Below are 23,838 nucleotides of genomic sequence, written 5' to 3'. Positions count from 1 at the left end.
AAACTCTCGTACATGTAGGCCTATATGTAAGGCATTTTCGGACAGTTATTTCCTTTTTAAAGTCATGTGTCACCAGAGTTATAAACCGTTTAAACTCTTGATTTAGAGCAGCGGTTGTTTGACAGATAAGTATGGCACTCCTCTTCAACCCGGATGGTGTTTACAGCGTTTCAAATGCGTTTATGACTACAGGTATGTTTTTTTTTGTGTGTGTGATCATATCACCAAAGGTTTTACAACTGTATATAGTGCTGATCACTTGTCATCGGATGACATCCTAATGCCAGCTGAAAACGGCCCTTAATGACCGCTGCCTACATTAGCGAATGCTTAAATGTGCTTTTTTGTAACATTGAAATTGAAAGCATTGTAGGCTACACCTCTTTTTTGACTGTATCTAGACAATGTTCTGGTGTGATTTAGAATATATTATTAAGATGAATACGGGTATTGATATGCAGTTAAGGGAAAAGGGTGTTTTATTTTTATAGTAAAATTGAACAAAGCATGGTATATTATATATACATTTATTGTTGATTTGTGGATTTTTGTATTCATAAATGTTAATTTCAAAGCGCTAAAGTGTATTTAATTTTCTAAAGCCTTGAATATCCTTTTTGAATCTTAATGTTATACATTGTAATGTATATTGTATGATTTATAGCCCTTTGTATTCTGTTTATTGTCAAATAAAAGTATTTTTGTTTCTTTGTTTATTTAGTATGCTTTCAGTTGGTTTGACTGTCATGTTATACTGATTAAAGCAATACAATTAAATAATTAAATAAATAAAATACATTAGCAAGTGCTACAGAACGTCTTCCGGCGGAAGTTAATCGTATATCCATTTCCACATGAAGACCCCAGGAATAAGGTTGGTGATTTTTGCTTATTCATTTACTCCAATATCAAAACAAAAACAGCACTATTATATTTCCATCACTTTTCAAAAAAGAAGGAAGAACCCGGGAGTGTTGGAGTACGTCAGTGAGAACAGAGAAGTTCACTCTCTTAGAATCGTCATCGCAAATGTGGGAAGTAGTTTTTTTTTTTTTTTATTCCAGGGTAATATTAAAAAAAAAAGTAAAATGTTATACATTTGCAGTAAATCACAAAAAAATTCAAATATATAAAAAAGATTTGCGCCGGAAAGCTCAATCTGTCATATTTATATTGTTTAGCACCTTCCCAGTGCATGATGAGTGACAGGACTTTTATTTTGCAGAGCACTCAAAAATAGTGAAGCTCATCTTCAGAGTTGAGAATTTAATACACTTAATATAGCTAGCTTCACAGAGATTCAAGCAACTATGGCGGAGGTGAGAGAAACGTTACAGTTTACGGCAAATAACGCACTTAAGCAGCCAGCGCATCATTTAAATAAATGTAACTTTCTCAGTAAATTTTAAATGTTTTCACGATGACCCGTATTTAAACATTTAACTCTGAATAATGAGCAAGCAGGTTAGCGCGCCCAATTTGAATGTTAGCAGATAGCAGCTAACTTGTTGCCTGAGCGCCAAATTAATGTCTATTACCACACAGATTTATCTGATATTAACTGTGCTTCTTGGTATTTTTTATTTTCATTTGAATAATTTTAAACTCGATAATATATTGGTTAGCAGATTTGGCTCTAACTGTAGATGATAATTAATAATCAGGTCATAATATCAACCTTGTCCTTATGCTGTTTATGTTCTGAAAGTTTGACATATTGCTTTGTTTCTAAAGCTAATCATTCTTTTTTTTATTATTATTTCAGCCCTCCCTAAGTGGCCCAGGCGCAGGAGGTAAACATTTAATTTTTTAGTATTTTAGAAAGAGTTGCAAAATAGACATAGGCTCCTCACATTTTATAGTAAGAGTTAAAAGTTGGACACGCCTACTCGTTTTTGAATATAAATAAAACATAATAAAAATAAAAAAAATGGGAGAATGATAATTATGTAGTGGCCATAAAAGGGTAATAACAAATCAAAACACTAAAAAAAAAAATATCTATTTATATTTGTAATTTTTAAAAAAAATTATATTTCTTATTTAAACTTTATAATCGATGCCCTTCCAATAGAATTCTCTCAACCAACTTCATGATGTTCTTTTTTTGTTTTGTTTTTTTAAACACTTCCCGTGTATGCTGCAATTGTTGGCTACTTTTTAACTTCACTTTACTTTGCCCAATTTAGTCACTATTAAACTCCTTGCAAAGAAATTCACAAGTAGGAACAATTTATTTTTATGTACAGAACAAAACGAATTTAAAGCTTTTATGCTGATGCCTTCTGAAGGTCAGAACAAGATTATGACCAACATTTTGGTCAAGTGTGTCCAGACTTTTGCTAGTCTTTACATTAGTACTACAGTTAAAGTATAACTGTCATGGCTGCACAACTATTTGTATTTACCACCAAATAACAGTCTTAAATCCTGGTTCTTTCTATGTTGAGAAGTTACAGGGGTCCAGGATGAGGATGGGGACTTTGATCCTTCAGCAGATATGCTCGTACATGACTTTGATGATGAGCAGACTCTGGAGGAAGAGGAGAAACTTGAGGGAGAGACCGACGTCAGTGCTGAAATTGATGACCTCGCACGGGTATGATCCACCTGTTCTCAAATTAATTTACTAAAGAGCTTCTCAAACTTTTTTAGACCAAGGACCCAAACTGATACAACTTCTACTGTAAGCATAATTTCAGATCATTTAAATGCTGACATTAAGAGCTGTGAAAATTATTTCCGTGCACCAACAATTGCTACTCATCACATGTAAATACTATCAAAGTAATCCAAACTTCATAAGCTTTGTCGATGTGAACTTTTTCAAAACTTTATCTTAATTAGCTGGTACCGTGTGCAATGAACATGTAAAAATACTATGAATAATCATGAGTATTTTTCATTAATCAGGAGTAATTTAAGAGCAGGAAATTACTGAATGGCATGGATGCGCACAGATAAACTAACTTGAATTTGGCCTTTATCATTCTACAAATGAAATCACAGATTTGAGAGTGTAAATTGCCTGGCTGAGCTCCGGCATAAGAACAAGGACCATTTTGGTGAAAAGGGGTAAAAACAGAGCTTGTTCGGAAACTTGCAAGAATTGAATGCAATTATACTTGCCGGTATGATGTAAAGTCAACAGTGGTTGGTGTAAAAATAAAAATAAATCAACAATTTTAGTGTATCGCCAATACTGCTTTAGCTCAATATTGCTTGCCATAGTTGTAAGTTAGACTTTTGTTAACAATTCAAGAATGTTCTTGCAGACTCCCTGGCTATTTTAGACAAGCTCCCAGTTTGAGAAATGCTCCACTAACTTTGAGAGATCCAAATGCATCGTTTTACAGATTTTTTTTTGTTTTGCAGGAGGGTGAGATGCCCATCCATGAGCTTCTGAAGTTGTATGGATACAGCACTGGTGGCTCTCCTGATGAAGAGCATGGAGATGTTGAAGAGGAAGATTCCTCAGAGAATACCTGCAGCAGTCATAGTAAACTCAAAGTAAACATTTATCTGAAAAACAAGCATGAGTCTTTCACCAATATAGATGCTTGTTTTAGTTGGTGTAACTATACTTTGTGAATCCTCACATCTGTCAGGAGCAGGGGAGGCGGGAACTTTCAGACCATGATGAGAAAATGCAGTCATCTGGTGATGAGACTCCATCCTGCAGCAGATCTCACAGCACAGCTCAACTCATCTGCTCTCAACCATGCAACTACTTGGAAGGTTTGATAAAAAAAAAAAAACTTACTGCACATTATGCAAGAAATTAATTGCTGTGTTGTAGTGCTGCAGTATTTGACCTATCCTGTATTAGGCTAGATATATATCACATTTTAAAACAATATCACTTAATTTGCATAACAAACTTATAAAAATACTTATATTGTAGTTTCAATTTGCTGAGTAATTGCCATAGTTGATATTTTAACTGGTATATTATATATTAGGGCTGCACTGATTTAATCAGATTTCCTTTTCTCATACATTGCTTCAATATTTTATAATCTTGTCTAGAGGATTTTATTTATTTATGTGTGCATTTGAGTTATTTCTTACAGTTAAATTTAACTGTGAAGCTATGAAAAGTTAATTACTCTGAGCGGCCAGAGCCGCCGCATCTATGAGGTGGCGTACTGGAAAATGTGAAGCAAACTCTGTGTTTGACACTTATAATATTGTTATACATCACAATTAATTGAATTGTGTGGTAACTGGTGATGCACTTAACTTTTATATGTTAGTTTAAAGGAGATCCAACATGTATACACTTGCACCTGTTTTTTTTTCCTCCATAGTAAACGCCTAGTACCATATAGAACCAGCAGATGGTGATCTATATTCAGAGTCTGCAGAGACTCTGACTTTATGATTTGTGCAAGATAGATTGGGTTCCATATGACTCGCTTTGCATTTTATAGGTAATGAAGAATCTGAAGATGAAGAGTATATTCCATCTGAACACTGGAAGAAGGTATTATTGTAATTGTAGATTTTAGGCCACGTCCACAGTAATAGGTTTTCATTTGAAAACTCATTACCTTTGCTAGGTTTACACCTCTTATCCACACTAGAAAATACTTTTTCTCCACCAAAAAGGAGCATTTAGAAAACGCTGTCCATTACCACATACTTTGGAGAATTATGACGTTTACAGTTGTTTTCAAAAGAATATTCCGGGTTCAATAGAAGTTTAGCTCAATCAGCAGCATTTGTTGCATGATTACCACAAAAATAAATTCTGACTTGCCCCTTCTTTTCTTTAAAAAAATTCAAAACTCAGGGTTACAGTGAAGCACTGAGACTAAGGAAGGCCATAAGTTTGAAACGTCATGTAATGAAATTGTGAAAAAGGATTGTGGATCATTTCGGTTTTTTTTACGGTGAGGCACTTGGCACTTTCGAAATGAATGGGGGGCAATTTTTGAGCATTAAAATACTCGCTGTTTCAAAAATATAGCCACAAGACATAAACAGTATGCGTGTATACATGATTTTAGTGTGATAAAATCACTAACTAACCTTTTTTGTGTAAAGTTTTAGCCCGTTTTACAACTTCGTTGCCATGCCCATGTAATGTCAGCAAACCCTAAACTGAAAATTTGTTTAAACTGTAGATATACATATGTAGATGCCTTATTTGGCTGGACCGGATATTTCAAACACAGCGCCATCTTGGAACAGTCAATAAGGACAGCTGTTTGAATGCAGGTGATTGGAGAAGAAGCCTCAGACTGCTGCATAAACTGCTTTTGTGTGGAAAAATTTCATCATGTATTTAATTGAGACTGGGTGCTACTTTTCAGTACGTTTGCCATGATATATTCATTTGAAGAGGACTTTCTTTGCTGTTTGCTACGAAAAAAACCCAACAACCCTCTTTTAGAAGTGAAGTTAGGAATTGTTATATAATCTCAAATATTTCTCAATGTTTTTTTGGAAAATCAGATAATCTGAGAGTTTGCTGGAAAAGACTCTAGACTTTTAATTTAATTTAATTTTAATTTTAATTTAATTTAATTTAATTTAATTTAATTTGACCAATTGTCACACATTATACATACATTTCTGCATATACATGGTGAAATTATTTATTTTTCACATATCCCAGCTAAGCTGGGGTCAGAGTGCAGGGTCAGCCATGATACGGCGCCCCTGGAGCAGATAGGTTCAAGGGCCTTGCTCAAGGGCCCAACAGTGGTGTCTTGGTGGTGTTGGGGCTTGAACCCACGACCTTCTGATCAGTAACCCAGAGCCTTAACCGCTGAGCCACCACTGCCCCAAAAAAGTCCCTATCTGTCAATTTACTTTCATGTGTTGACTGATGGCTCTTGAACTTTCCAATATGGCGGACGCACTGGCGTATCGTGGCCCATAGGTACAGCTGCTAATAAGGTATCTGCGTCTAGATTTCTATGATTTAAACAATTTAAATTAAATTGTTAAATTACACAAGCTCAAATAAAGGGGCCTGTGTAGCTCAGCGAGTATTGATGCTGATTACCACCCCTGGAGTCGCGAGTTCGAATCCAGGGCATGCTGAGTGACTCCAGCCAGGTCTCCGAAGCAACCAAATTAGCCCAGTTGTTAGGGAGGGTAGTCACATGAGGTAACCTCGTGATTGCGATTTAAGGGTTCTCGCTCTCAATGGGGTGCGTGGTGAGTAGTGCATGGATCGCGGAGAGTAGCATGAGCCTCCCATGCTGTGAGTCTACGCGGTATCATGCACAACAAGCTATGTGGTAAGATAAGATTGACTGTCTCGGAAGCGGAGGCAACTGAGACTCGTCCTCCGCCACCCATATTGAGGTGAGTAACCGGGCAACCAGGAGGACCTACAAATTAGTGAGTATTGGGCTTTCCAAATTGGGAGAAAATGGGATAAAAAAAAAAAAAACTAAAATAATACATTTGTTTTAACAGAAGTGCTTTTTATAACATTATAAGCTTCACATTTCTGCATAAAAATTGGCCACATTCACTTCCATTGTAAGTGCCTCACTGTAACCATGATTTGTGCTTTTTTTTTTTTTAATTTTTAAAGGAGGGATAAGTTGAGAATTTTTGTGGTAATCAACATTATGCCACAAATGCTGTCAATTGAGCTTAACTTGTATTGAACCCTGAATATTCCTTTAAGGAAATGACATTTGGATTGATTGTCTTCTGTCATTTACAGGAGATCATGGTTGGTTCAATGTATCAAGCAGAGACTCCTGTTGGACTGTGCACATATAAGGACAATGAAAAAGGTGACCGCATTATATTCTTATGTAGCTTGTTTGTGAAGTTCATCAAATTTTTTACATGTAATTTAATGTATGCAATATACTTAAAACATAATATACATCCAAGCTTTTCATCATCCACATGTCTCCTACAAATGTAGCGTATGAGAATGATGATCAGCTTTTGTGGAATCCGGAGTTACTTCCAGAGGAAAGGGTGGTGGAGTTTTTAGCCGAGGCCTCTAAACGCACTGGAGAAGAGACTGGTGTCCATGCCATTCCTGAAGGATCTCACGTCAAAGACAATGAACAGGCAGGTCAACATCCAATGTCACATTTGTTTAGATCTTGCTCCCAAGACATTTTTGACATTTTGTCACATTATGGCAATTTCTTTGTTTCAATTTTCAGGCTCTTTTTGAATTGGTGAAGTGCAATTTCAATGCACAAGAAGCTTTAAGAAGATTGAAATTTAACGTGAAGGCAGCCAAAGGTGAGTATTTGTGTGTGTAACAAAGCCAAAAGTCAGTAGAGGCTGTGTTACAGTGTTTTTACCATGGTAAAATCGTTATAGTGCATAGAGTAGGTTGTTTTTATTTAACAGCAGCAGCATGATAAGACACCAATGTTTAGTGAACATTACAATTTATTAATAATTATCTAAAAAAAAAAATAATTTATTCCCGCAAGTATTTATAGTTCATTATCCTATCTGTAGGCGGTTTGCAGATGCCAACCAGTTTTATGAAAGTAGATTGGCTTCTTCATGAAGTTTCCAACAACAGCATATTCTTCTCACATCCTTGACTTCTGTCAAGTAGTGTCTTTCAGAATGTTATTTTGGGAGTTTAAAGTCCTCCCAGCTCATGTGCAAAATGCATCTGCGCTTGTGATAAAGAAGCTTGCAGCATATCAGTCAGGATTGTATGAATGTATCACCTTAACTAAAATCTCTCTTTTCGCTCTCAGAGGAGATGTCAGCGTGGACGGAAGAAGAGTGTAGAGGTTTTGAACAAGGACTCAAAGCTTATGGGAAAGATTTCAGCTCCATTCAAGCAAATAAGGTTAGTGTTCAGTCAAATACTGTACCTTGTTCCAAAACTAGCATTGAGTATGATGGCTACACAAGATTTCGAGTTTAACTAAGGAATGATTTACTTTTAGATTAATCACTTGGTGAACTTTGCTGTTGTTCTTTTTTATATATATATATATGAACAGATTTTTATATATATATATTTTATATATATATATATATATATATATATATATATATATATATATATTTATTTAATTCACTTAGGTAATTATTACTTAATTAAACTTTTCCAGGTGAGAACTAGATCTGTAGGGGAATGTGTGGCCTTTTATTACATGTGGAAGAAATCTGAGCGTTATGATTTCTTTGCACAGCAAACCAAGATTGGGAAAAGAAAACACAGCCTTTGTCCTGGAGTATCGTAAGTCAGCCGTCAATACCGTGTGGCACATTAAAGGTCACCAGTCGGAGCCCTCTCATTAAACTATGTGTATATAAAGAATCGGATGCAATTTGATGTGTTTGTTTGGCATTACAGGGATTATATGGAGCGTCTTCTGGATGAGAAGGAGAGCTCTGAGTCCAGTGGATCTGCCTCTCCTCTGCCCTCGACCTCTACCAACAGTAAACACCCATCAGAGGCCGAAAGTGTCACAAACACTCAGAATGGTCAGTCCTTTGCATACAATCACTGTAACACTCGGCGGCAACAACAGTATAAGACACCAATGTTCACCCAGAAATGATTTGCTTTTTGCAAGGTTTTTTTATTTTTTCATTTATTTGATATCATGTCATTAAAACTATAATGTTTGTCATTTTTGACAGGTGTAGGGAGTCATTCAACACAAAAGCCCCTTCTCTGTGAAGATGAGATATCACAGACGAATGGCTCTACCATGTGTCCAGATATTTCCAGCTCAAACACACCCTCCAATCCTAACCCTGATGCCATCAGCCCTAGCATAGAAGTCATAGACTTTACAGTCAAACAGAGAGAGGAGGATAAACACTCTGAAAAACCGCTGAAGAGGCTTAGAACTGACACAGATGCCAACAGGGAAGGATCTCTCCCACACAGTGAAATAGCAACAGTCTGACTCACTAGAAAAAGCCCAGAGAAAAGACTGGAAAAGCAAAGTGCAACCATGTAACCCCTGACCTCGCATGAGCGTTTAAAACAGATCAACATGTACTCTGTTTCAGTGTGAAGATAGCTGAGAGGTGTGTCTCAATTTCAGGGATGCAAATGAAGCACATGTGCAAAAAGCATTTGGACTCATAATCCACACTTAAAAATGTATGAATGTCTTTGCATTTTACAAATAAATATCAAACCTAGTAGCATTTAACTTAAAATGGAAAGTTCTTTGGAAAGTTCTGGGAAAAGGTCAAGCGTTTGTTTGCAGTTGCCACTTGTTTTGATATTTGAATTTAATGCAGTGATATTCAGACATTTGTGAGTGACTTAAAGCATAGTTCACCCAAAACTGAAAATGCTGTCATCGTTTACTCATGTTGTTTCAAACCCATATGACTACTTCCATGGAACACAAATGGAGATCAGTAAAATGTTTATCAGAATGTTAGTCTGTCACCATTAACTTTTATTGCATCTTTTTGTCCATGCAGTGAACGTGAAAAGGGACTGAGGCTGTCTAACATCTCCTTTTGTGTTTCATGGAAGAAAGAGTTTTGGGGCTACTGTATGTCCTCTCACATAACTGCCACATTTAGTTGATATTATGGAAGGCTCAACCGCTGTATTCTCTGTAGCATTATTTATGAATATAGGTGAACGTGATCAATGTTATTGTGCTTATTTTAGGTAGGTTGAAAGCCAGTATGAAAGCAACATCTGGTATCTGACAACTGACTGAATGTTATTGTGAAACTTTTATCATAAGGTGTGCAAAACTTTGTTCTTGCTGACAACATTTTGGCGATAACTATTGGAAAAAGGTTATGTGACCAAGGGTGTAGATTTGACTTGAACATTGGGGGGGATGCATTGATCATGGTATAAATAATAGGGTGTAGACCCCCCAATCTACACCCCTGTAAGTGATACTTTGTAACATTCCATCCTTTTCATTTCTGAATTTCCACTTTGACCAAAGTGATATTTTAACACTGGCTGAAAAGATTTTTTCAGAAGATATTTCCTCTTTATATGAAATACTGTCTTATTTTTGTAATTGATAGCTATTTATTTTTTTTAATCAGATATTGGTGATGCATGAGGCCAGTATACAGAGTATAATTGTATAGACTGGAGTGAGTAGTGTTGAATTAAAAAGGCAGCCGACTGAATGGTGCTATTTATTGTTTTCCTCCGTTTTACTTACTGTGAGAATGTCCACCCATCCTTAAGGATATTTTTGAAGTTTTTTTGTACGACCTCAGTTCTGTTAGAAATGCCAGCGGAAACTAAACTACATTCTCCATAATTCAAATTGGCGGTTCACGTTTGTAATCCATGTCTGCCTTGGCTCTGGAAAGTATAGAAACAACTCTTTACAGGTAGTCGTGTATGTAAAGAAAAAAAGAAATCGGTTTAAATTAGTGAACTACTCGTGTATTAAAACCAGTCGATTTACTCAGATTCATATTTTGTCTTTTATTACTAAAATATATGTCTACCAGATAAAGATTTTTGTCACCGCACTACATCTCTTTAGCTGAGTGCGTTATATGATGAAGAAAGCTCTTAAAGGTATAGTTTAACCAAAAATGAAAATTCTCTCATTTATTTACCCTTATGCTCTCCCAGATGTTTATGACTTACTATCTTCTGCAGAACAAAGATTTTTAGAAACATATTTCCTCCCTACAATGCAAGTGAATGTTGGCCAGAACTTTAAGTTTAAAAAGCATATAAAGAGAGCACAAACGTAATCACCATGACCCCAGGAGTTAAATCCATGTCTTCAGAAGTGCTGTGATAGGTTTAGGTGATAAACATGCTTTTTTTAGCATCAAAGTTCTGGCTTCCATTCACTTGCACTGAATAGACCTACAGAGCTGAAACTTCTTAAGATCTTGGTTTTCTGTAGAAGACAGAAAGTCATAAACATATGGGATGAGGGAATTTCCATTTTTAGGAAAACTATTCTTTTAAAGGAATATTCCAAGTTCAAGTTAAACTCAATCTACAGCATTTATGGCATAATGTTGATTACCACAAAAAATAATTTAGACTCGTCCATTTTGCTGCTGATTGAGCTTAACTTGTATTGAACCTGGAATATTCCTTTAAGCAGTTTTTATTTTAGAGAATTTGTAGCTGCTCCTGTCTGTCACAGGTCTGACTGACTTTGTTTTAGAGATTATAGAAGGGGTCATTTGGTCTCTGGTCTTTTTGTTTGATTGTGGCATCTATTTATACAGTTGAGCAGCAGATAGTGTTGCTCTTCACTAAACAAGAACAAAATATAAGTACCAAGTACTGCACAATTGATTACTTGTCATTTAGCACAGTGGTTCTCAACCAGGGTCGGGACCCACTAGGGGGCCTCAGGATCTCTTAAGATTATTTTAAATATGATAGATTATTATAATTTTTATATTATTATTATTATTAACTTTCTCCCTACAACAGCTTGCTTTTAATGAATCACAATCACAACAAAGGTTCACCATTCATCTCGAGCTATATTTAAAGACTTTTCTAGCATTGTGTATGAGACTAAAATTCAGGTCTTTAGTCACTCAAAATCTAGCCTTCCGCTGTAGCTCTCAAATCTCTTTTGAGCTTGCACGTATTTGCTGCATCAAAAGTGGTGTTTCAAGGTTGATATCACTTACTGACACCAAATAGCATTCGTGACACTGATAATGACACATACGTGTTCACCACTGCTAGCTGATTTACTGAGTGTGTTTACATCTAACACCAAGTATGCTTAAATCGTATAAGGTCAAATATAATGTTATCAGTGTTAGATCAAATATTTTAAACAAACCAGTTTTTGCCCATTTCGTGGTGCATGTTAACACCTTTACCTTTGTTCTTACCAGCTTATCCAACATGTGCAAGTGTTTGCGCATGCCTGTTTATGTTTTGATGTCAAAAGCAGAGAATAATCTTGAAAAGTGATTTTAAGTCTCTCATGTAAACACTGTTTACTTGCATTGTCAGATTTTTTGAATAAGCTGATATTTGGTAGTGATCAGTGGGATGGTGTTCAAGTAAACACACTCATTATTTATGTCTTTGAATAGCTTGGCTAATTTTATTTACTACAAAAGACTCTTTCTTCCATTTTTTAATTTTTTAAAGTACATTGACTACGTTAACCCAAGAATATAGGAAGAAATAATGTTTTCTCTCATTTTGAATGAACTTTTATTCACCTCTTCTTACTTTTTACATTTTTCTCTGAGCTAATATCTTCTATAAGCCACACAGGAAAACTAATGTATTATCAAGTTGAGCCTCAGATTTACTTTGAGCCTCAGTCTCAGTATATCTAGAGTAGACCAGATGCGAAACATGAATGTGCTGTAAGTACAGACCATGGCTAAAATGTTCCCAGAATACTAAACGCAAAATGTACCATTTGGCTTCACAAAAGCAATGCAGCTTTGCTCAACAGAGGTGTCTGTCTGATGCTCTCTGGGGAGCACTTGTTGTTGGAGATCCCTCGACTGCTGGCTGCACTCACACTGGAAGGGTATAATTTGTAACAAAAGAGAGAATAAAACAGGATAGCCACCACAGGTCTGAAATGTGAAGCACGGATGAGCAGAAATAAAAGACGTGATTTAGAATAGAGAAGTCATTCTCAACTGATTTTGCTACATGGTCTAGATTCAGGCCCAGTTCTATGGTGCCTTGAGGGTGCTAGGCACCCTAAAACGGGCGTTAAAGCACCCTAAATTAAATAACGTTGGCACATTATTGTGTCTTCACTTTAACTACTAGAGCACCCCCAAAATATTCAGAAGCACCCTCAGAGATCTGGAAAAAGGCCTGTCTAGATTTGACATTAAATAAACAAAAAAATCATTAATTTTTATAATAAATTAATATAGACTTTTTAATTAACATGACATTAGCGTAATAGGAAATTTTACAAATTTTTTTTTAGTTTCTAAATCTCAAAAGTTTGATGGTTTAATTCCATTAGCAGCCAGGTTTGGGGAGTAACAGAATATATGTAATGGGATTACATATTTAAAATACTAAATATTAGTAACTGTATTCCACTACAGTTACTATTTCAATTGTTAAATAGTGTTTCCAGGCCAATGATATTTTATAATGAAGATAATGAAGAAAATTCATGTTAGTTGACGTTCGCTGTCCTTTTCTGCATATCGCGGCGGTGTTGTGTGGTCCGTTCTGCAAAACGCGGTGGCTCGTTTTTGCTTATCGCAGCCCATTCGGCACGTTTCGTGGCCAACCCACCGGCCCGCTCGGTTCTCCCGCTGACCAGTCTGCCCCTGATCGGCCCCAAAGTGTGTTGGCCCACCGGGAAAATGCCCGGTATGCCAGATTGCCAGTCCAGCCCTGCTCCCAACCCTGTTAGCAGCCAGTGGACCCTTTTCACAGACTGTGAAGACACATTTCTGCCACAGCAGTATAACTCCAGCAATCTTTTTTTATATTTGCAATCTTTTTATTTTTTAGTGTAAATTTATGACATTATACTTTGTATTATATTACCCTGGAGTGTCAGAACATCTGGCCTCTTTCTCTCTTCTGACTGCTGTAATCCACCGCTCTCTAATTATCTTATCTTCGTAAACTATAAAAGCATAATAGTGTATTTGTTTCTGTTAGAGCAAACGTTATCATTTTACATCCACATGTAATAAGGGTCCATAATTCAGTGCACAAAAAGACAATGAGCACATTTACATGCACATTCTAACACTGATTATGCTTAATAAGAGGACAGTGTGCATGGCCATGTAAACACATTAAACAGCTTTCCTTTATTGGTGAAAAGTCATAAACGCCTTTAGAATAAACCGATTGACAGAGGTAGATTTTTGCCTATTACCCTGATTTTGCGTTGCATGTAAACATCATTACAGGCATTCTTACGGGCTTGTCCAATGTATGGAAGTCTTTTATTTAAATAAAAAAATCTCATGTAAACATGGTTTTCTTGCTGTCTGAATTTTTAAATAAGCAGATTTTTGGAAGTTATCAGCAAATTGGTGTGCATATAAACAAGCTCAATGAGCATGTTTACATACACTTTCTTACACTGATTATGCTTAATAAGTCAACACTGTGTGGTCTTTAAATGATTTAGTTTATCAGGGCAGGATCATTTACGGTTTAAACAAACAAACAAAAAAAAAAAGATCGGCACAGGTAGATTTTAGCAACAGTACCCCAATCTTTACCGGTGTTTTTACAGATTATCCAATGTGCTAAGTGTTGTGCACATGCCTGTTTACATTTTGATAGTCTCAGCCTCAGATGGCATGGCCACAGACCACCCACAGTTTTAGTAAAAATTCTGGCCATGTGAGATGTCTGTTGATGTCAAATGCGGAGAAAAATCTGCTGATTTTAAACGTGGATTTCTTGCGTAAACTGATTTTTGGTAGTTATCAGCATGTCGGTGTGCATACAATCACACTCAAAACAATTCATGTTTATTCTCATTCCAAATGAACTTGTATGTGTAGTTTGAGCAACCCACCAGTTGGGAACCAATCATCTAGAACTGTGGTTCCCAACCCTGTTTCTGGAGGCCCCCCAAGACTACACATTTTGGATATCTCCCTAATCAATCACACCTGATTCAACTCATCAACTCGTTAGTGGAGACTCTATGATCTGAATTGTGTGTGTCAGATAAGGGAGATATACATGATGTGCAGTGTTGGGAACCACTGAACTAGAAGAAACGTTTTAAAACAATACAAACCTGCATTATTAAGAATGCTGAGCCACCACACTGGGTTTTAATCCCAGACACTACCCCTTATTTCCCCATCCTAATTGGTATTGCCTTCATGCTTCCAGTGCCCTTTCTCTGGATCCTTATTTATTTGTGAACAATGTACTCCTTGGTACAATAATGCTTTTTTTATTTTGTTTTTGCAGTAATTAGTAATTTAGCAAATACTCTGTCCCCCATCACCCAGACAGATGACACAGGCACACCCAGCTCCCTTTGGCACATTATTTAGCAAATTATTGGATGTTCACCCAGTAGGAGAGAGTGCTAAATGTCATCTGCCATGCTGAAATAGAGCTACGAAAGATGAAGGAAATAACTGTACTGGTGAAAATCTCCTTTTCATATCTGGATAGAGCAGCGATTAGAGATTGGGAAGAAATTCATCTTTCATACAAGGATAACAAGATTAAAATGCTTTTGAAAGACCTCACACTGTTGTTCCCGAGCCATAATGGCAAAGAAACCAAAGCTGCTACAGAGAATGATAAACAGGTTTGGCAAAGAAGATAGGAACTAGGGTGCCAGATGATTGTTGGTTCCCTGTAGGCCATATCTGCTTGTGGAGGAGAGCTGAATTTTATTAACTTGAGCTATGTCAAAGCGGTGATCCCATTTTCCACATTGGACAGCAAACGACAACCCAACATTGTACTAATATTGTACCAAATTGAAACAAAATCCATTTTCAGAATTAAATTGTGTTTAGGGACCATGTTTATTCTCACTGCAAGTAATAATAAATATTTAATATAGGCTGAATTGTATTGTCTATTCTTTTCGCATACTGTCTTTGTTGGCATCTGATTAATTTGGCTAGATAGCTTCTTTCTTGACAGATAAGTTAGCACTAAAAACACTATTTTATAAGTGTTATTGTCAGACTACACAGATATAGCATCAACAACAAAAGGTATGGGAAGCATTTTTATTTTGCTATCCAAACTATGCACAATTACAAATTCCTACATAAATACATACCGTATACATAGATACCGCATTTGGCTGGTTGCAATATGTCAACCATGATGCTGTCTTGGAGCGGTCAACAAGGACACCTGTTTTAATGTAAGTCAACAGAGGAGATGCCTCAAAATGATGTATAAGCTGCTTTAGTGTGGAAACCGTACATCATATATAAAAATGAACTGCCTGAATGCTAATCTTTAGTATGTTTGCCATTATGTATTGATAATCATATATATATCATAAAACTAGCTGTTTTAGAAGAGAAGGTATACATTTAGACTAAAGTAGGATTTATTTACAGTACTAAGTATTGAAAATGTACAAACGCATTTTCATATCTTTGTTTGTCCTTTATTTAATATTTGTGTAATACAAGTTGAATTTATGGTCAAATAGATGCACATTAGACTATAAGCTGCACTGCAATTATTTATTATTCATTAGTTAAATTTACTTAACATAGTTTTAACAACCCAGGTTTTGATGCATAATATATATGGATAGAACTTACGTATGTATATGACTGGTGATATATGATTTAATAACAGATTTAAATACAATTATTATATATTTTTGGAGCTAGATTAATTGATGGTTATGACCTATGAATCCTGTTGCGTTTATGATCACTAGTCCAAATGCATTTATTGGAAAATGAAAGCACCAGGCAGTGCTCTGATAAGCAACATTATTTATAAGAGCGTTTTACCGTTACCATTTCATTTAGAATTTTTCAACAAATCAATACGGCAAAACAAATCTTGTGAAAACAGTCAGAAAAAGACTCACGATTGTTGCAGAACAGATCTGTCAGTTCACTTTCATGCGTTGACAGATGGCTCGTAATAAAATGGTGGCTTTCTGTGACCCTATAAGAGCAGAATTGAAACCCACTTTTGGGTTGTGATCCACCAGTTGAGAATCTCTGCTCTATAGGTTCAGCAGGGTAGAGATCTGCCTTCCTAAATATCATCAGGTCTTAGACTATGCCATGGCGAGGCCACAAGCACACGTCAAACAAAGAGAAACAACAGGGACACACCCTGCTCTTAATACCATGGCATAAAAATCCCATCCATCAAATTGATCTGCTCTCAGATGGGCGGCTACTGGGAGTTGGGCAGTTTCCCTATTTTATTAAGGTCTCCTCGGAGGCTAATACTCACCACATACATTAGCAATATCACAGTGAGACATAGTGGGGAGAATTCCTCTTTTCATTACTAGGCTCACAGCCACCATCTCCTCTGGGGAGCCAGACATAACAGCTGTTCCAACATACTGGTAAGAATCAAGAGCTGGTTTGTAGAGTAGGGAACAAAAGATGAGTGAGAACTCTAAATCATTTTATCAATTAAAGGTACAAATGAGAGTGCTGGACATGTGGATGTTTTGATTAAGCCAATTTAAATGCTGATGACTGAAATAAGACAAGGACCCAAAAGCAAAGAAACAGGATCTTTAACAATTTAATATATAAATATAGATATTTATCAACAGCTTGAATTTCATAGAAACGTGAGTGAGACCATTTTGGCATACAGTACAGATATTCCATGTAAGTACAGTTTTGCTAACAAACATTAAAACCCCCTCACTTTTCCCAACACCTCCAACCCACAGAAACAGACACGAGAAACAAAAACAACATTATTGGAAAATATACATGAACACAAACAAGGCACCAATAAATTAAACTGTAACCCTTTCTTGCAAAACTGAGTGTAATAATCTATTAAATAGAATTACAATTTAATGTATCTATTAAATACATGTACAAACACAAATTAAACACTCTATTTCTGCAATGTTATGGTTAAAAAGCAAAAAAATACAATTAAAACCAGGAATAAAATGAAAACACTTTGGCAGATTATTAATTTTAGTTTAAATCAAGTAGTAAAGAAATCCAGTGCTTCTGAGAACAAATAAATTCATGTATGGTCTACACTCTTTTTCATCCAGGAGACTAATATACAGTATACATCTTTTTACAAGAAATGTTTAAAACCTTATCAAAAGTTTTGCTGTATGAAAACCTATTTACAAAACATGATTCCAACTGTCACCCCTCCCCCATGCTATGTAATCATTTACACAGTGCAGAAGGCTTCTTGAAAAGTTTGTGCAACAAACAGAGTACAAAATGTCCCCAATACAACTACGGAATGACCAGAAAACGAAATTTCCCTAAATAAAAGGAATGTCAGCATTAACGACTCCTTCCCTTCTCCAGAAGTTTAAAACCTACATAAAAAAGAGAAAAATTCTTCAAGTAATATACATCATGTCAACATGATCTCATAGGGTGAAATCAGAATAGATGTCATCTTTTCCACAGGTCACAAAGAGAACAATCAGGAATGTCACCAGGGATGTGGAGGACCAGACTCATCCATTTAGAGTCTACAAACTGCGGTCCAACTCTACAAGTCCACCAAACTAAGAAGCACTATATTCCAGGAGCGGTTCCAGTTCATTTGTCCAGTGTGAGAGAAAGTTAGCCCTTTCAAAAGCAATGTCCTACTTGTTGGGCTTATGAAAATGAAAGTAGATAGTGATGAGAAGTTACGGACATTACGTATGTTAGTCACAGTGGAGTGAGGTGAAGGAGCAGCATGGTGAGTCCATGCAGTGCTATAGGAAGGCAGGACTCACCAGTACATATGCATAGAGTAAGAATCATGGACAATGGTCACAAAACACTGCTTGTTTACATCTACAGAGAGGCGGAGAATCAGTTTCCAAAGGGTCTAAAAGCCTGTTCTAGAACCTTCCGTGACTGCACCGTTTTCAGGACATGTGTTTATTGAACATGTTCCACGCATAGTAAATTAATAACACAAAGATACTAGAGATCAGTTTGTAGGAACCTCCCATAAAAATGGTTCAAGCTAACTCTAGAGCAGCACCTGATATCAATGATGATGTTGGGGTCAGGAAAAACATTGAACAATGAAGAAGTCAAACCAAGAGTGATCAAAGAACAATTCATGTATACACACCGCAGTCTAAAAAAGAAGCAGTGTTTACCCTGTATTGCTAGTCTGAGATTCTTTGAATCAAAAACTTAAGTGTTTCACATATTCAGAACTGGTATATACTGAAGGTATTTCAAATGTTATTAATGACATGAAAAAAATCAAGAAAATTGATTGATCAATTATACTTTACATACTTTTTACACAGATCAACGTCACTAGCACCATGTCTACACTGGATGCGAATGGCGTGTCGCTTCAAAACTTAATCGCTCTCATAAAATTCAATGAAGCCGTCTATACTGTAGCGCCCGTTGGGATTCAGTGACCACTTTTTGTGCTAAAGAACTAGACAGTGCAACAAGTGGAACAGAACGCAAGTGTCTTGAGATGCGTTTTAAAAAGTTTGCGTTCTTTTTACTTGAAATAGGGTCTTAAAAATTCACCGTTCCTGAGCAACAACTTGAGATGTACCGCAAGAGTCAAAGACCGCCTAGCACCTGTTCACATAGAATTTCTTTCAAAAACAGTGCAGACGGACACTTTGTGAACTGCCCTTAAATAATCATTCCAATAGGACCTGCAGGTTTGATGCTTCCAGATTAGTTTCAAGTCACTGCAACATGACACGTCTTCTAAATTGTGTAGTGTTGACGCAGTATGACGATGATGAAAGTAAGCCTGTGAACTTCAAACCAGCTGTTGGAAATAATTCAGTGAAGACATCTCAAGCACAGCCACATATCCCAATTGTTTACAAAATGATCTACAAGTACACTGTCCTCACTTAACTGCCACTTCTTTAATCCTCATAAACAAAAAGCAGCAACAAAACTCCCACACTGTCCCTCTTCCTAATGGAAAACATACAGTGACATATTGGAGGATTCTTTGAAATATGGAGGTATGTTTTACTAGCGGTGTGCACTAGATGCCACACAGCGGAGAGTAGCAAAGGTGGCAGTAACAAAGAGCCACTCCAGATGTAAGACCACCACATGCTGGGCAGAACCAAACACATACAGTATAGGTTATGTCTCAGGTAGACTTTGGCATACCCAACCTTCCCAATCAGCAGTCTCCAACGCAGGGCCAATCACAATATTAGTTCTTCAAAGTCATCACAACAATGCACCTCTGATATAACTCACAAATACAGTCACATGCCAAATTTTAATCCCTGCTTTAATCTGAGCCAAACAAGTGCCCAAAACATGTGTAAAACCAAACAAACAGATCACCTTAACCAGGTTTTTTTTGTATACCCAGCAAGATGGAGCACTGTTCCAGGAGAGATTAGATTTCATTTGTGCAATGTATCGTCCTTTGTGTGACAAAGTTTGTCTAAATTTGCTGGTCTTGACTGGTTTAATCTGGCTTCGCTGGTCTCCCAGCCTGGCCAAGCTGGTGTTTAGCTGGTCTCTCACTTGAATCTACTAAATCTTTAAAACCACCAAACAGACAAGACAAACCAGCTTTGTGGCCAGCTAAAACCAGCATACCACCTAAAGCTGGTTTAAGCTCATTTTCAGCAGGGATATACAGGTTGACCAAAACCTGTTTCTTACAGCTGTCCAATCAGTCAGCCAGCTTGTCCCTGTGACAGTGCTACAAAAATAACTGAGCCGTCATTCATCTTGTGGAGAGAGTTTGATTTATTTGGCTATGTACAGGAAGCCTATATATTAAGGCACTCCTCATTTCCTGTGGCTGTGAATACGTTTAACAGATGACTGTTTAGAGGAGCAAAGCTTTGATCTATGACTGTAATCTATCACATCATTAAGACATGCAATATGGCAGGGAGTGCCTTGTCATCACTATACTAAATGCTTTTACCCAAGGCATGATAAGTGTAGAGGAGGAGAGGATACATTTTTGTGTGCAAACAAGAGATTCAGACTCTAGATATGAACAAACAGCTTTTTAGACTTTATCAATCCTGACTTTAACACAACCACACAGATTGTACTAGTACTGAAACTGATGCCCTGAGCAAAATGTTTTGGACAGATATGTGCCTGGGCAGGAAGATCATAGTTGGTCAATTTTTCGACTCAAAAGTGCCTAGGAACTGAGAAATGTAATAAACATGGAAGACCCAGTGCTGGTGAAATAAAGAAATGTGGAAATACATACTGTATTGTCTGTATTGCCACTGTATTGAAACCCTTAATCTCAAAATACAAATGCATATCTTTAAGAGCAGGCTGATTTAAAGGGATAGTTCACCCAAAAATGAAAATTCGGTCATTATTTACTAGGGCTGGCAAATTTAACAAGTTCATTTCTGTGATTAACAGTTTTTGCTTAATGTGAAAAAAAAAAAAATTTGACATATATAAATTTTCAGGATGTACATGCTTGACTCGACTACACATTGTAGGAGCAGTGCATACTTACATTACACGCAACGCATATCCCAGGGAAAATAAATGTGGGAGGGGATTTACTATATGGAGAATAGAGAGACTTCACCCGCAAGTGGTGAAGCAGGCATGGGAGAGATACGGGCAAGCTGCTGCTGTATCATTATATCTGTATGTATAATCGGGCTGTCAACTGGGCAGATAAACGAAGTTCAAAATTTTTACCTTAAATATTTTCAAAATTCAAATATTATTCCAATTTTAAGTCTGCTGATTTCTTTTTAAAGTTGATGTTGTTTCCTTGGTCCACAAGAGAGTGCATTAAATAAACCATACAGCACCGTTATATTACTGCAAATAACATTCCTGGCTGTTAAAAAAAGAACAAACCATTTTCAACTTTCAAGGGCATAAAATAAATATATAAAAATGTTATAGTATACTACCCTTGACTCAAACTTCATAATAACAGCGAAATACCACATTGTTTTGTATTCAGTACAGTTGTATGTACAGTAGCAGTATTCCCAGATAGCAGTGGTATTCGGCTAAACTCGGTAGTGAAGCAGCTCAGACTATGAGCCCAGGCAAGGTGCTGTTTCGCTTTGTTTTTGCTAATTCAGCCTCTCGTGCAGGAGCGCTGTTTTTTGCGATGTATAATTAAAAATAAATTTAAAAAGCATATTAAGACACCTGCTTTCTGTTAAACGGTATTTTGTTGCACTGTGTCTATCCTTTTTTAGCCCAAGAATGCGATCGATCTGAAGTCAACGTCAGTGCTTGGCACAAATCCAAAATTCAAATACAAAGTTTAGCATTCAAATGTGCATATTGTTTTCTTAAATTCAACGAATATTCGAAATTATAATTTTAATTTGACAACCCTATTGTATAGTGTAATAATATATTGTTATAATACATTGGCAATATACACTTAAGTTTATCTTGCCAATAATGTTTGATATGAATGTAATCATATGATATATTATTAAAAAAGTCCACTGAAAAATGCTAGAAGATTTTGCCCAACTTGTAATTACAGCATGTCCACTGATTTTATGGCATGTAAACATATACTTGCATCAAAGATTTATACCTGTAAAAATCTGTCTAAATTACTTTTTAAATCTATACTATAAAAGCATACTGTAAACTCAAAGCTTTCTCCCCAGTCTAAAAAGAGCATTTAGAGTTCCCACCTTTTTGAAACATCTCATTTTGACGTCAGGAAACAATGCTCAGATGAATTTATAAGCCCCACAACATGTAATCGCACCCTTGGCTGTGCCCACTGGCACTCGGTTCATATCGTACACAGAGGGAGAGAGACAGGCCTAATTTGACCAACTATTCCTGAACTACAAAAGGGGACACGTCTGGACTATATTGAAGTTTTTTGTGCATATAACATGCATTACAAAGACATCTTTGACGGTTTTCATGTTTATTGTGCCACTTTTAAAAGACGTGGTGTCAGTTACAGCTCAGAAAAGGAGACTCTGTTCAGCTTCAATCAGCTGCTCTGCGTATTGCGCCCATCTGAGCTATTTTTAATTGTTTTGTTAACAAGCTCTAGCTGGACACTGTTGACCGTTTGGATGCGTTTCTGGCAATCTGCGCCTTAGTGCACTTATGTGTGAGCGTTATGTTTCTCCATGGTATGGACAGTCTATGTGCGGCTAATATCAGCTTGGCTTGCGTGTGAACCAGTCATAATTTGTTTCAAGCTTCGGGGCAGAATGGGGCAGTTAAAAACACTTGGCCTTGACAGCAAAACTGTGAGTAAACAGTTTAATTTGTGAATATTTCATATGTTATGACTGTTTGATAGTTATGGTGCTGATGTGCTTGAGTGAACAGTTAAATGTATTCAGATGCGATGTGTTGAATGTGCTTTATGTGTAAACCCTGAAATTTAGTTTTATAATGTTGTGGAGAGCTTTTTTATTCTCTTCTGATTAAGATTCATATATGGCTGAATTTGAAGAGATGCACGATGTTAGCCAATCAGAACAGTGGGCATTTACATTGAAGTTTAAAGGACAAGCTGGGGCCAAAACTGAGCGTTTCAGTCAGAGGGCCAGACACAGAGTGGAAAATATTAATAAATGACTAAACTATGACAGTTTTGGTGCAAAAAAAAAAAACGAATGACATTATCAGTGGACCTCAGGGAAGATATTACAATTATAACAAATAGCATTTCATGACTCCTTTAAAATAAATGATGACTTACCAATTATTTGCAAGTTCTTTGAGACAAAGTAAAAAGTAAATATCTTTATGATTACATTTTTAAAATGCTTGTTGTAATGTATCATGTACCATGATCAATGCAATTAATCACAGAAAACTATGCAATTAATTCCTTAACATTTGAATTGATTCACAGCCCAATTATTTACTCAGCCTCATGTGTCTAAACCTGTTGACTTCCTTTCTTTCATGGAACATAAAAGGAAACGCTAGTCTCTGTTACCATTCACTTTCAATTCCATGGAAGAAAGTAAGTCGTTCAGGTTTGGAACTCCATGAAGGTGAGTAAATTATGACAGCCTTTTCATTTTAACATAAACTAATCCTTTACTTGTGTATGGAACAGAATGCTTGGCTCTGGAAATATATTAGTGGATGCAGTTAAAATTTCAGTAAGTCTTATGTTTTTATGGTAAATAATTTTTTCAGCTTGCATAACTGATAACTGTTTTTGAGGAGTGTGTGCAAGTTTAAATGTATGACTGCATATATTAATTTCTCCCCATCCCCTTTCCATCCTTTTTCACTATTTTACTTATATGTCCTCTGTATCTCCCT

The 23,838-nt window shown here is 36.4% G+C and overlaps 1 protein-coding gene across 4 annotated transcripts; it reads left to right on the top strand.

Annotated features, from left to right (window-relative positions):
- Positions 1-1,292: 1,292 nt before the first annotated feature.
- On the top strand, positions 1,293-10,378 carry mier1a (mesoderm induction early response 1a, transcriptional regulator). Of its 4 annotated transcripts, none has more exons than XM_052140798.1 (13): positions 1,293-1,319; positions 1,766-1,793; positions 2,454-2,599; positions 3,376-3,510; positions 3,609-3,738; positions 4,434-4,486; positions 6,692-6,764; positions 6,902-7,053; positions 7,152-7,233; positions 7,710-7,804; positions 8,073-8,200; positions 8,318-8,448; positions 8,608-10,378. In XM_052140798.1, the coding sequence occupies exons 1-13, from the start codon at positions 1,311-1,313 to the stop codon at positions 8,877-8,879; spliced, it is 1,434 nt and encodes a 477-aa protein (XP_051996758.1). In that variant the 5' UTR covers positions 1,293-1,310; the 3' UTR covers positions 8,880-10,378. The 4 variants fall into 4 exon arrangements, with proteins under 4 accessions (XP_051996758.1, XP_051996759.1, XP_051996757.1 ...); XM_052140799.1 differs by having other exon boundaries at positions 1,300-1,319; positions 2,451-2,599; positions 8,154-8,200; XM_052140797.1 differs by having other exon boundaries at positions 1,300-1,319; positions 2,451-2,599.
- The last annotated feature ends 13,460 nt before the right edge of the window (positions 10,379-23,838 follow it).

The sequence above is a fragment of the Xyrauchen texanus genome, chromosome 13, assembly GCF_025860055.1.
Source record: "Xyrauchen texanus isolate HMW12.3.18 chromosome 13, RBS_HiC_50CHRs, whole genome shotgun sequence".
NCBI classification, from domain to species: Eukaryota; Metazoa; Chordata; class Actinopteri; order Cypriniformes; family Catostomidae; genus Xyrauchen; species Xyrauchen texanus.
Note: the sequence above shows the minus strand (reverse complement) of the source record. Positions and strands in the feature narration are given on the sequence as shown.

Coding starts and splice junctions, on each gene's coding strand:
- mier1a (XM_052140797.1), top strand. Junction 7,234..7,709: donor TAACGTGAAGGCAGCCAAAG/GTGAGTATTTGT, acceptor TTTCGCTCTCAG/AGGAGATGTCAGCGTGGACG. Junction 7,805..8,072: donor GCTCCATTCAAGCAAATAAG/GTTAGTGTTCAG, acceptor AAACTTTTCCAG/GTGAGAACTAGATCTGTAGG.